The 13,191-nt window shown below is 37.0% G+C and overlaps 2 protein-coding genes across 2 annotated transcripts in view; one reads left to right on the forward strand and one right to left on the reverse strand.

Moving 5' to 3' along the window:
• The window catches only part of SYN2 (synapsin II), a 205,498-nt gene that overhangs the window by 63,890 nt on the left and 128,417 nt on the right, over nucleotides 1-13,191 (reverse strand). The gene's annotated exons all lie outside the window — the stretch shown is intronic.
• Nucleotides 2,962-13,191, forward strand: part of TIMP4 (TIMP metallopeptidase inhibitor 4) — a 28,447-nt gene continuing 18,217 nt past the window's right edge. The window contains exon 1 of the mRNA XM_013947986.2: nucleotides 2,962-3,260. Coding sequence (XP_013803440.2) covers nucleotides 3,131-3,260 — 130 coding nt within the window. The 5' untranslated portion in view covers nucleotides 2,962-3,130. The remainder of the gene's footprint in view (nucleotides 3,261-13,191) is intronic.

The raw sequence follows: 13,191 nt of genomic DNA on the forward strand, positions 1-13,191 counted from the left end.
TAGAAAACAATTTATTAGCCTAAGTTAGACTCTGTTGAAGCTTTCTATAAATATCACTAACTTTATTTTAATTCTGTCAAGTAATTGTTTTCTTCATTATTCTTAAGGCTTCTTTTTTATTCTTTGCATCAATTGGGCTATGGTAAATAAATTTAACTCTGCAGAATTCTATTGCTCTTATCTAGACCATGGTATTGACATCTATTTTGACCTGTCCATACTGGCACAGAAGCCACGCATGGATTTCATGACTACAGAGCCTAACAATAGAAGGTTGTTTTTAAAGCTACTTTCACAGGCAAGGTGAATTGCACATTAGGTAATGAGGACTCTTTCCCATCACTGCTACACACCAGGAAGAAAAGAATCAAGGACACTCCTCAGCTGTCTTGGCTTTGGAATGAAAAAGTAGGTGACAAAACTTACTCCTTCAGAATGAAGGTTTGTCAGAAAACAGTTCTGCTGAGGTTTCTAAAAGTGTTTTCTTCTTACAGTTCACTAAGATTGTATCAAAGTTGTCATGAAGAAGTAAGAGAGAAGCCTACCAGAACTGCTCATTTGGTAGACTTATGTGGAAAGCAGAAGACCCAGTTTCAAGCCTCGGCTTTGAATATGCAAGTCCCTGTACTCCAGGACTGCCGGGCGTACATATCTGGCTTCTTTATTTTATGACCTGTTGTTCCACATTGGGGTTGAGAAACCTTCCAGCTACAAGTTTCACTGAAATACACATTACCACTGGAAGGTCTCACTGCTGATTGCATATTCCAAGCATGTTCCTTCCAATCCTGACTAGGTCGAGAGACCTACAGTTGGAACCTCTCGCTTCTCTAGGTGTAACCACACTTTAAATGTTCCACCTAGGTACAGACGGCTTTGAAAGACTCTTAAAAATCTAACTGAATTGTTCCAAGAGTAGCTGCAGGCAATACTGTATAAGATTGTAATAAAATTTGTTTTATAATATTTTTACAATTACCATAGAAGATTTAGTTTTATCGTGTTTACACTTCTATACATTCAGTCAGATGTATGTATTAACTCCCAACTACATCTACAAGATAGTTGTGAATGAAATTTTATTGTCACAAAATATTTTTTTGTTATATATTTTGTTTAATATCGTATTAGTGTGACTGTACTGGATATAAGTCTGTAAGACATGCAGACTGTAATATTTGATGTGCTATTCTGGAAAATATTAGGCAAAATGTGCCTTAGTTCACCACTATATAGGCAGATAGGCTTTCTTGATGTAAGAAAAGACAGTTTGCCCAGCGTATTTAGTTATTACTTGAATTTTACTAAGACAGTAACCAAAATGGTCTATTTAGATCATCAATGCCAGCAGCCATGTGATGTCATCTTGAAACAAATCAATGGCTCTTAATTAATTCCTTCATCACTTTCCATTCCTACTGCCTTAAGTTAGACTTTGAAATCAATAGTCCTGGAACTATTGACCACAGAGGCCATTAAAATACCTGCTTGGTTTTTTTTGCTACCTTCTCGTAGCTTGAACCTCCTGGGTAGGGTTTCAGCCTCACTTTTTTTTTTTTTTTTTTTTTTTTTTAATCTTTTCACTCACATGAAAAGCTTCCTGAAAGAAGTAAGTTTCTTCCAGGTAAGAAAGGAAGAGTACTTGGATCCAATCTTCTTATTTGAAGCCAACAAGTCAGACCAAAAGAAAAAAAACAAACCCAAAACATTGCTGCTTGAACTAAGTTAGGACATCATATACAATATTTCTGGCTTGGTTTTGAATCTAGATCCAAACTGCAAAGTTAAGACCCAACTCTAATAATTCTGAGTATCTGTGTAGTCGTCTTTAACAGACAGAGTGCTTCTATGGAGGGGGATGTAAACAAAGAAAAAGAAGAATCAGAGCAGCAGCTGTGAAACATATACATCTCTAAACATAACAGCTACTTTGTGTACACTAAAACTCAGCAAAATACATTTTCATAAGTACTGAAGTGGTTGAAATTATTTTATTGTATTTGCAGTTCTTGAGCTTGAATTGTGAAGTGACAAAACGTGTAATCCTTTAAGCAGTTATGTCCTCCATGTCAGTCTATGTATGTATTTTATTACCCTCCCTAATCAAACCCTCTCTAATCACACCTTAACTTGCTCCTTCATGAAAGAACTTCTTCATAAAAGGAGACTGTATGCACGTTGCACAGATATCCAGATTGTTATAGCAGCAAAGGATCTGAAGTTGAAAAATATTTCCAGGCTCTTTCAAATTTATGTCTGTGTTTCATATGTAACATGAGCCAGAAAATGCAGATACATATCTACGTTGATTCAGACTTACTGACAGAATGCAGAGTAAGAGCTGTACCTGCAACATAATATCATTGGCATATTTCCCTTATTTCAAATTATATCTGTGATAGAGCAGTAAAAAATGGCTTTTATTTCAGCTTTTATTTTTAATTCATTATTCCTTGTAATTACCAATTGTTCAAGGCTCACAAATAGAGCATTGAAACATTTCCTTTTCATGAATGAAGTTCTGTCCAGCCTGCAAACAGGGACATCATTTCAAGAAAATGCACAGACGTGCAGGGGAAGATCAGGGACTGCAAATGAAAGCAGAGTTTAAAAAAGGATAGTTTTGTTTACTTGACCAAAATAGCGAAGGTAGCAGAACTATTTTTTTTTAAATTAAGACTGGAAGGAAATTTACTGAAAAAGATAAAATCTGTTCTGCCAAAGATCATAAAATCAGCTTCAGATACTCGCAAAAGATGTTTTTGTAAAGGCTTTTGATTATTAATAGTTATACTGACTCATAAGAGCAACATCTCAATGCTTACTAAGGTAACCTCTCTTCTGGTACAATAACTTTCACCAATGATGTGCTTTTTCCTTAAAGGAAGGCGGAGTTACGAGTTAGTGTCAGGGCCATAAATAAGAGGGTCTTATGTCAGGGAAATTAGAAGTCAGTTAACATAAGCGTATACTCAGACCGAGCATTAGAGGGCTTTTCTAAACCATCTAAGTCTGTTGAAATTGAGCCACACAGAGAAGAAATCAGAGAGTTATTCGGAAGTTTAGATATAAGAGCAACAGTAAGGAAGCGTTTCCTCTCGGCTGACGGGCTCGCCGTGCTCGAGGCAGCATGAATCCTGCGCTTGGTACCTTGCTGTTCCCAGTGCTGCTGCTTCTGTCCCCCCGCATGCAGGAGCTGGCAGAGGCGTGCAGCTGTGCCCCTGCCCATCCGCAGCAGCTCATCTGCGATTCTGCTCTAGGTGAGTCATAACAACGCCGCGCTTTTACCGCTGACGGGAGGAAATGAAACGTAGCTAATCTAACTGCTGTGATATTTTTCTGTACAGCTGCAGGGGAACATGTTTAACCAGGTGGCTTGGCCTCTCACAGGATTTTGAAACAAAATGGACTGCAAAATGCCCTTTGAAAGGGAGGGCTATGGAAAAAAATTGGCAGTAGCTGTTCTGCTTTTCTTGTTTTTCCAGAACGTTTTGTGGGTTACAAATTGTTAAAACTGCTGTATTATTTCATGCTTTTTTCTTTTTAATAGGAACAACTTCTATTTTAGCTCCTAACTTAGAGTAAGCAGGGAAGAATACCTGCACTTTCAAAGGGCTACTGTTAACAACATCTATAGCAGACTACTGTCTAAATATGTACAAACTATGTATAAACTATGCATATAGATATTTGTGGCACAGCTGGCTGCACAGCACTCTGGAAAAAAGAACAAAACCCCCAAATCCTCAATGATAATATACTGAAAGACTTGATCTTTGTTCTGCCATGCTACAATTTCCTTAAATTTGCTTTTTGTCATTTCGAAAAATACTTGAGCAGGAATCTGATAGGCCACTTATTTTCTGTTGGCAAACTGGCTACAGGGGCTCTGTATAAATGTGGCTTTCCAGTCTTTCGGACAACTGTGTTTTGTGATATTCAGTCAACATTGCAGTTGTCAAACAACTTACTGAAACAAACTAAAGATCTCAAAATTAGACTGCATGGGTATAAAAAATGTGACATTCTCCAGTCTTTTGATTTCATTAGCTCAAGCTGAGGCTGGTTAGCTTCCATCTAGTGTGAACAGTAAATGTAGAACATGAGTTTCCAAAGTGTCACAAAATTAGCATCTCTATGGGGCAGGCAATACCTTCTGCATACTGATTAATTGCTTTTATACCCTGACAGAAAATCTTTGTAGCCACGACAAACTCTAAGCTCTGTTTGTGGCCATCAGTTAAGTTGTTTTTTAATCTGGCTGTGTTAGGCAATTTTTTATTTTTTTTTAAGTTACCTAAACCAAGCATTACAAACGTGGGCTTGTTTGAGGTGTGAAAGAAAATAAAAGTTGTACTTCCAGAAGCTTAAACGCATATGTATATCTTTAACTATATTAGTCTGTTGCATTCTTAGACATAATAAAGTAACAGTTTTTGAACAACAGACTTAATTTAGAGGTTCTTCTAGATAAACAATTTCACAATAAAGAGGAAACTCAAGTTACTCATATTATGACTATATTCTTTAGGGATGGGATTCTGGCCATTCTTTTTAAGGCAAGTTTTCTTAGATATATTTTACAAATGGTAGACATATGCTGTTTTTTAATTTCTAATTAAATACTGAAGATTGTAAAATAAAACCACTTTATATTTGGACTTGGTGCTCAAACTTCCACTTACATAAATATTCACATTTAAGTAACCTGCACCCTTTGGCTAAGGAATGTTTATATCATGGAGTTCTTTGTTTAATATTTATCATTTTAGAATAGCATTTATACATATTTTATAAAATGACAGAGATATGTAGATATCCCCATACACTGGACATATGTATACACATTAAACCTACTCTAAGCATTTATGGATGAATTCTTTAATTCACTTTGGACACAATACCTTGCATAAGCAGAGCAAAATGGCTTTAAAGGAGCTGGAGAAGACCAGTGGAGTGTTTGCCCTGTGTAAAAGAAAACTCCACTAACCAGTTTGGCAAAGGCAGATCCTCCATCCCTGGTGCCAGAAGTTATTTCGTTCCCGTGTCCAAGTGAGACGTCTGTGGGTTGGGGCTGCTCTTGGGCTTGGGGCAGGACAAGACTGGCATCCTGCTGCACAGCACTCTCCTCATGGAAATGAGGGCTGTGCCTCTGCAGCTCCGCTTCATGTTTAAGCAAGGTGGGTTTGAAGCCACATGTGTGTCCTTCTGGCCGTCCGCTTCTTAGAGGGACCGTGGAATCTGGGCCATGCTCTTCAGTATCCCATGCAGTAGCTTACCCAAAACTTTTGCTGTTAGTATCACCATACTCAAAGATTTTTTTAAGATTTAAGAAGATTAAATTGAAGATTGTACTTCAGTTTTAACATCCTTGTACTTCCAAAATATTGATGCACAAAGAAAGCGTCAGCTCTCCAGCTACCAGCATCTATGGAAGTTGAATGCTAGTCCAGCTCCTTTTGTTGAAACTATTGCTCAGAGTTTTTTCAATTATTTTTAAATTCCTACATCTCTGTACTCACAAACACATTCAAGTTAATTTACTCCTTGCAGAATAAAAACCTGGCATATCTCTCTAAAACAAAGGAACCATGCTCTGCCTCTAAATTCTACAGCAAAAGTAAAAACTGACACAAAGCCTCAGCTGGTCTTGCTGATATAGTTACCAACCAGTATATGTACTTCAGTTACTGCATAATTCTTCAACTGCACTATATATCTGTAATTTTTTTTGCTTTCCTATGGGATGGCTTGTGAGTTGGGTGAAGTGAAAATGGAGCTGGAGGGGGCTGAATCAATAGACATTACTTGAGCTACTAACTGAATGTGTGAAGCCACTCAGAAACCTCAGCATTTATGAGACACCAAAAAAAGGGAAAAAAACAAACAAACAAAAAAAACCCAACCCAACCCAAGCAGAGAAATTAATTAAGTCTGAGACAAGCTCTTTTCACTTTTACTTTTGTTCATATGATTAGTGGTGTGACACTTCGTCTTCCCCTGTCAGGAGGCTTTTGTGGTTTTACTCTCTAAATACCCTCAGCTACCACACAACCTGGTTAACTTGATAGAAAACACAAGCTTTCTGACAGACCTAGAGCAAGAGAAATCTGGTCCTACCAGCTGCTGGCTAAAACAAAAATTAAGAATGAGTGAAGAGCTCTGCAGGTGTTGCACGGTTGTACACCACAGGAGGAACAGTAACGATGGGTTAGTAGATCCTGCCAGGAAATGAGTGCCATGCCAGACCTGCCATTTATGTGACCTTGGGTTGGCCAGGTAATCTTCCCACTTAGCCTTAAGGGGGTGTGATGTTATAAAAAAAAAATTAGCAGTAATCATGAACTTCTCAGTAGCTTTAAATTTCAGTTCAGAGAGAGGTAAATCCTCTCAGTAGGAAGTGCCTAACACCATGAAGATACACACCTAACAGAAAAGGAAGATACGTTCTGTTTGTGCTCTTCTAAATGGTGCTGAGGTCCTCCTAAAATTGCCAAGTGCCTTCACATCTCAGTGATCACCTGTTCTTCTCAAGAGGACTTCTGCCCAAAATGGAGATGGGAGGCTAATTAAACAGTAATGCCACACACCGCACTAATAATTATCAGTGCTTTAAAAAAAAAAAAAAAAAAAAGCCTGGAAGAAACCAGGAGAATTTTCAGACAGGAGGTTTTCTCCTTGCAGATATGAAAGATGATGAGGATGTGCCATTTAGCATTTCAAATTTAGTAGTGAAGCACAATAGTCTCAAGTTGAAACAAGAAAATTCCTCTGATAACAGCTTTTTGGGGGAAACACCATGGATGTAATTGAGCTTATCAGATGGTGTCAAGACAATAAACTTCTCTTTTGTCACTGACTTCTGTAGGCCAGGAAATCATCCCTGGAGTAAATTCTGAACCAAGGTTCACAATAAATTGTACAATCTGTAGAGAAAAATGGTATACATACAGAGCACAGATTCCTTTCTAAAGTCTGTCACTTTTAATTCGAGCTTTTTTTTTTTTTCCATTTTAGGCATAAGCAAGGTTATTTTTTGGCCAGTAGGAAAAATATGTAAATATTCTGCACTTTTTAAATATGTATCACCAGTACCCTAACTTTAAAGTTGGTTGTATTTTCTGATTTAAACTGTCTTGTGGCTGTTCATTGTTTTTCTTTTTTAAAACATATAATGAAAAAATATTCTTACTGAATACTGGGCACTGCTATAGAAATGGCTAACAGATCTTGAGTACAAGTAAGTATATAATTTTATAGCCTTTGAGAAGAGTTCTATGGCTTTAGAGAAGAGTGGCACTTTTTAAAATATAAGGGAAGCCTTACAGCTGGAGCTTGGCAGCATTCTCAGCCTGCTAAAATCTCAAGATCACTGAGATCAGGAATTGTAAAGATGTGCCAGATGATATATTAAATTTTATAACATTTAAAAATAACAGTAAATATTTTATTTAAATACACCAGAATTAAGTTTTCAAAGTTATCTCCTCTGGGATAAAATTACAATATGCTATTTCTATAATATTGAATTTCATATTAAAACTTTCATGGCTCAGTGTCCCATGATTTTGCCTCTTTTAAATGTACATTTTTAGAGTAGGAAGTAATTTTGCCTGATGGGGAGAATTACCTTTGGAAAATATATTAGAAATGTGGTCAGTACTTCCAAGTTAGGGGAAACAAGGTGAATAGGGAACTTAAAGTAGATTTTGTATTTTATTCTTACTACACAATGTGCACCTACTGCATTCGTATTCTCATAGTACTTTGCTGTGAGCGGTTTGAATGAACGTATCCTGATTGCCCATAAATTTAGGGTGATGGGCACCTTAAAGTCTTCAGTGGGGGGTTTGACACGAACTTAAGCAGCTATGTAACTGATGTTTGTGTGTTTAGGACTACAACGTTCATACAAACAGTAACAGCCATACCACATAACAAAAAGCATTGAAGACATGGATGGAGCAGACCTTAGTTTTCTGCAAGGGCTTCAACTCAGAGCCCCATAAAAACCCCCAGCTCTTAAAATGTTGCTTGAGGCTATACACAGATGAGCTTAGGAACTGCTGGCAGACCCTGGCTGAATCCCGGACCAGAGGCTGCCCGTTTAGACACCTCGCCGAGCAAAGCTCAGGCATGGCATCACACAGTTTACAGTTCTGAGCTGTAAAAAGTCTTTTAGACTTCTACTTCAAAAATTATACTACTTCTCATATGAATTGTGTTTATATTATTGTCCTGCCAAATGGAGGCAGATGGCATTGCTTCGCAGCAATGTTCTTCCTTTAGAGCAGCAATCAGTGACAATAATGCATGGGTGTATTCCTGGAGTAACTTACTGTGCTCACGCTGTATGCATCAGTCCCTCACTGGACATGATTATGCAGCTACCAATTCTCAGGGACCCCAAGGGAAAATTAAAGCTGAATTTCTAATTCCAAGAATTGTGAGTTTAATTATAGACCTAAAGTAAGGTGCTGGACTTAGCTGTTCTAGTCCTCTCCCTTCTCTGTGAAAATGCACACAAAACCCAGGAAAAGCACAGCATCTGAGCAAGATTTTGCAAGAAGTGTTAGGAAAAAGAATTTGTGAGCATATTTTTATTAGTGTCATTGAAAATGTATGCTGCCATAACAATATTTTCAGAGGCCTAATTACATTAGCCAATGAATCATATAAAACAGCTAGAGATTATATTCATCTCAAAAGTACTGTGAATCATATTAGGCAGGTATAAATGCAGAGATACTGAAAATTAGGTGAATCTCAAACTCATGCCCTGAGCCAGTGGCTGAGAAAGGCTGAATTCCAGTCCTATGCTCAATAACCACCCACAAATATTCAGAAAACAATATTGGTATGTAGGAATCATGAAGAGCCAATTTGTTCCCAATGTTCAGTTCTTGTTAATGGTTAGTATTAAATTTATTAACAAAATTTTCTGTGGAATACGAATTTTAACTAATTTTAACCTAAACTCAAATTTCAACAAAACTGTAAACGATACAAATATCAAAACCACCTTACTACATAAGGGAATGAGGAATTTTGGTTGTGCAATGTCCCAGAGTCAGTTATGCAAAAAGGGATAGGTTTCCTTACTTTTATAAATATGAAAGAAATATATAGTATTTTGTCTTACTTGTCTGTTCTGCATACTTTTATACACATTGATAGTACTTGCAATTAAAACCCCTAGACCATATGAATCCTAAAGTTATTTAGTTTAAAGCAGCTTCCGATGCATTTAGAGTGAAGTTCTTAACACAGGAAAAAAAATCTGCAGCCATACAAAGGCCCACTGGTACAAATTCCTGTGTATTACAATTAAATTATAAGAGCAGTAAATATAAACTTCTTGGCAGCAGAGTCCCAAAGCTTCTAAATGCTTTCCAAAATATTAAAATATGAATGTGAATTCTACTGCAGTGGATTGCCACAGGCACCGACTACAAAGATGCTGCGCTGCTACTGACTACTTACAACTACATGCGCTTGTACCTTTCTGCATGAACACTGGTCTGAATTGCTTAAGTGCTGCTAGGGAAAACAACAAATCATCTTCTGAGTTTATCAGAGAGTAAGATAGAGATGTACAAAATCACTGTGCTTTAAACTAGATTTGTTATGTCTGCCCATGCTGAAACATGCTGAAGTTTCTTTCAGAATACCCCCCAGGTAAGGATGAACCACACCGCTCTGAATTCCTTCCTTTGGAGACGACATTTAGCAAAACGTTAGTGAAATAACTTCCTAGGATAAAGACTGGATTTCCTGTTTGGGAGTAGGACCTATTAATTTGAATAAGATCTGCAAATAACCCCAGATCTACTTCAGGTTTTAAGACACAAGTGAGCATTTTGAGAACTTAAAATTGCACTTTAGTTAGTTTTCTAACTAACTTTTCAGTTCTGAAAGTACAATTTTAATTGCATTGCCAATAACATGCAACTCTCAAAATAATTTCCAATCTTCTATAAATATTGTACTGCAGAACCTTGCCATTTGAGCATGAAAATGGGGCTCAGTCTGGAAAAATGCAGTCATTCTCCTTTCCTTTGCTCCTTGAACGTTTTCATGGCATTGATCCCAACAGCTTAAAAGTTGTAGCTGTAAAATGAGGTGGCATCATGAAACAGTGAACAGCAGGACACAGTTTAAAGGAGACTTATATCTGTTCAGCCTAACACTCCGGTCAGTTAGAATACAGTTGCCAACTGAAATTTTTTTTAGCTTTTGTGAAAACCAGAGCTAAGTATTGTGTACTAAAATGAAATATCAGAAGAATTTATCTGGTTCACTGATTTAAAATTAACTGAGTATCACTGACTCATTACTGCGTATGCAGGATAAGAAAATTCAGCTAATGTGTTATTTTTATTTTAAAAGTATGCCTTACAGTGCTAAGAAACTAAAAATCAGGATTTCAAAAAAAATCCTACACACACTGTGTGCAAACCAAATTGCAAGCTTAGGAAAAAAGATTAAATAATATAAAACACAGAACACGACAGACTGCCAAGCTCTTAATCCTGTTAACCTACCAACTTTAATCCCTAACTCTCTCATTAAAAAGTAGTATCTCAATACTGGGAGTTTCCTCCGCAGGCCAGAGGAAGGGGCACGCAGCTATGAATGGAAATCTACAATAACACGATGTATGTTGTTCTGCAGACTGGAGAGTATAAAGAGAGCGTTATTCTTCAGCTGAAATTAGACAGATGTTGATTACTAGTCAAATGATGTGGTATTTGAGGCTTGTGAAGTAGAGAGAAATATTTCTGGTAACATGAGTAGCAGCTGTAAAAACATTACAGAAAAATAAAACTGACCTTGAACAACATTAGGAAATCATGCTACTTTTTTCTATAATAATTAAGTTAAAAGTATACCCCATATCTATTAGAAAAAATTTTCATCTCTTCCATTTGAAAGCTTACAAAAAATAGATATTAAGACCTCACTCACATAAATTTAATGTATTCTTCTTATTTAAAAAAAATAAAACTGCATAATCTGGTTTAACAAGGAAGCCAAACTTGATCAACTCTTCCAACACAAGGAATTTTTGCATCCCACGCCAAAAGCACACAGAGATTCACAAAATTGTGACCTACCTGAAAGTCCTAACGGGCTTGGGAAAGCAGCCTCCCACATTTTGGAAGCCTCATATGAAAATGCATTTTAGATGCAGACTAGCACAAGAGTTAATAAAAGACAAAAGAGGAACCAAATACTGCAAAGCATTTATGTTAAAAATGAAGTTGATAATCAGTGCAATTTAATAGCCATATGAAAGGTCTTAAAATAATCTGCGGTACCTACTTTAGAGACTTCAGAAGTATTCATGGATTTTTCAAGAAGGTGAGTTTTTGGAATGCAGTAATTTCTTCTGAGTAAAAACTCCAGAAATAACAATGAATGATGAAATACTCTTAATTTATAATCTCAGAAAGAAAGGTCTTTCATTGTTGTCTTGTGCAGACAAAACATTTGCACAGTGGCTAACTTAGGCGGAGGGATCACACTGAACCTTTTCAATACATCTGTGATCTTTTCTTTCTCTTATATGTGCAATGTGTAGGTTTACTCACCACCATTTTCTCCTTGTTTTCTATTTTGCTTTGGATTAGTAGAACCTATAAGGTTTGGTCCAATACCTGTGTTTTGAATTAATCTTCCCTTTCAAAAATTTCCCTGGAGTTCTTTCAGCCTGAATGCTAAACCATCACTATGAGGACTGAATTTGTTCGGTTACAGACAAGACTGTTCCCTCACCACATTTACCGCCTCCTGCAGCTGGAAGCATTATCAAGACTAAGCAAGGCCCTTCCAGAAGTTGCTTTCCACGGGCAAAGGATAACAGCGTACTATTGTTATAGTTATGTTCTCCGACGGAGCTGTACGCTTATAGACCCAAAGATCAAGTGGCCGAATTGTCCACTAAGGCCCGCTATTTTTTTTATGCGATGGTCAGGAAGTGTGGTTCAGCTGATTACTGTGCTGTTGCTTTGCTTAGTTATTTTACAGATAGCTATGAACATGTATTAATGGAGCGTCAGAAAATTAAAATTCAAATTAAAAAAAAATTGTATTCATATCCTAAATAGCATAAGCACCTTTTGAACTAAGGATTCCTTGGCACTGGCCCTTGGAGGTTTTGAGAAAGAGGGAATATTAACAATGTAGACTTACATTTGGAAAACCCATCCGGCAAACACAGGGAAAAAAAATTTTCAAATTCACTCAGTACTGGGCCAGTTCTGCTCCTACTGGATTCTCTTTGCCTCTTAGAATTGAACTAGTACAACAGTTTCAAACACCTGAGTTGGACTCTTCAGATTAGAGTTTGGGAATGAAACTGCTGCTTGCTGATCTGACTTGCCAAAGTAGAAACTGATAGGTGAGCTGCTTGCTAAAAGCATTTGCAGTCCTTCAGCTGTTTAAAGATCATTCAGTAGCATCTTACATTGTTCTCAGAAGAGAATAGAAGTATAGGGGTTTAATGTTGGGGTGCGACTCCCAAAAGAATAAGGATGATCTAGTGTTTCAGCAGATGTACTGAAGTAAATCACCTATCATCTCTCTACTGAAGTCTGGAACAATTAAAAGCTTGCATAATAATTCAGAAATCAACACTGCAAAAAAATGATTGCATTCTCCTTCACACTGTAAGCACCAGAAGGAAAGATGTGTGGGACACTTACGATATGGCTGTGACAACTTCAGACATCAAAAAGATTTGCCATGATTACTCTTAAAGCAGGATATCATCATATAACATTGCCAAATTGGTATTATTGTCAATAAATTGACAGCACTCCTGTGTGAGAGTGTAGGAATCATCTTCGATCTCCCATGAACACCGTGTGATCCATTTTGACAAAATGGACCAATTTTCATTCACGACGCAACTTTCTTTCTCCCTCCCCAGGGATTTAGAGTCTTCTGTATAATTTTCAAAAAAATAATGAATACTATGAAACTACTTTTCAAAGGTGATGATGGCAGCCAGCATATTTTGATTTAAAAACAACAACAACAAAAAAACAAAAACAGAGCATTTGGAGAACAAAGGCAGAAGTGAGCTCTAGCTGACTTGAAGGGATTGATGTAGAAGGAATTACAGCTATCATAAGTGACAAAAATATATATAAAAAGTAGAGGAACAGAACGAAATATATCTATTTT

Source organism: Apteryx mantelli, chromosome 12, assembly GCF_036417845.1.
Source record: "Apteryx mantelli isolate bAptMan1 chromosome 12, bAptMan1.hap1, whole genome shotgun sequence".
NCBI classification, from domain to species: Eukaryota; Metazoa; Chordata; class Aves; order Apterygiformes; family Apterygidae; genus Apteryx; species Apteryx mantelli.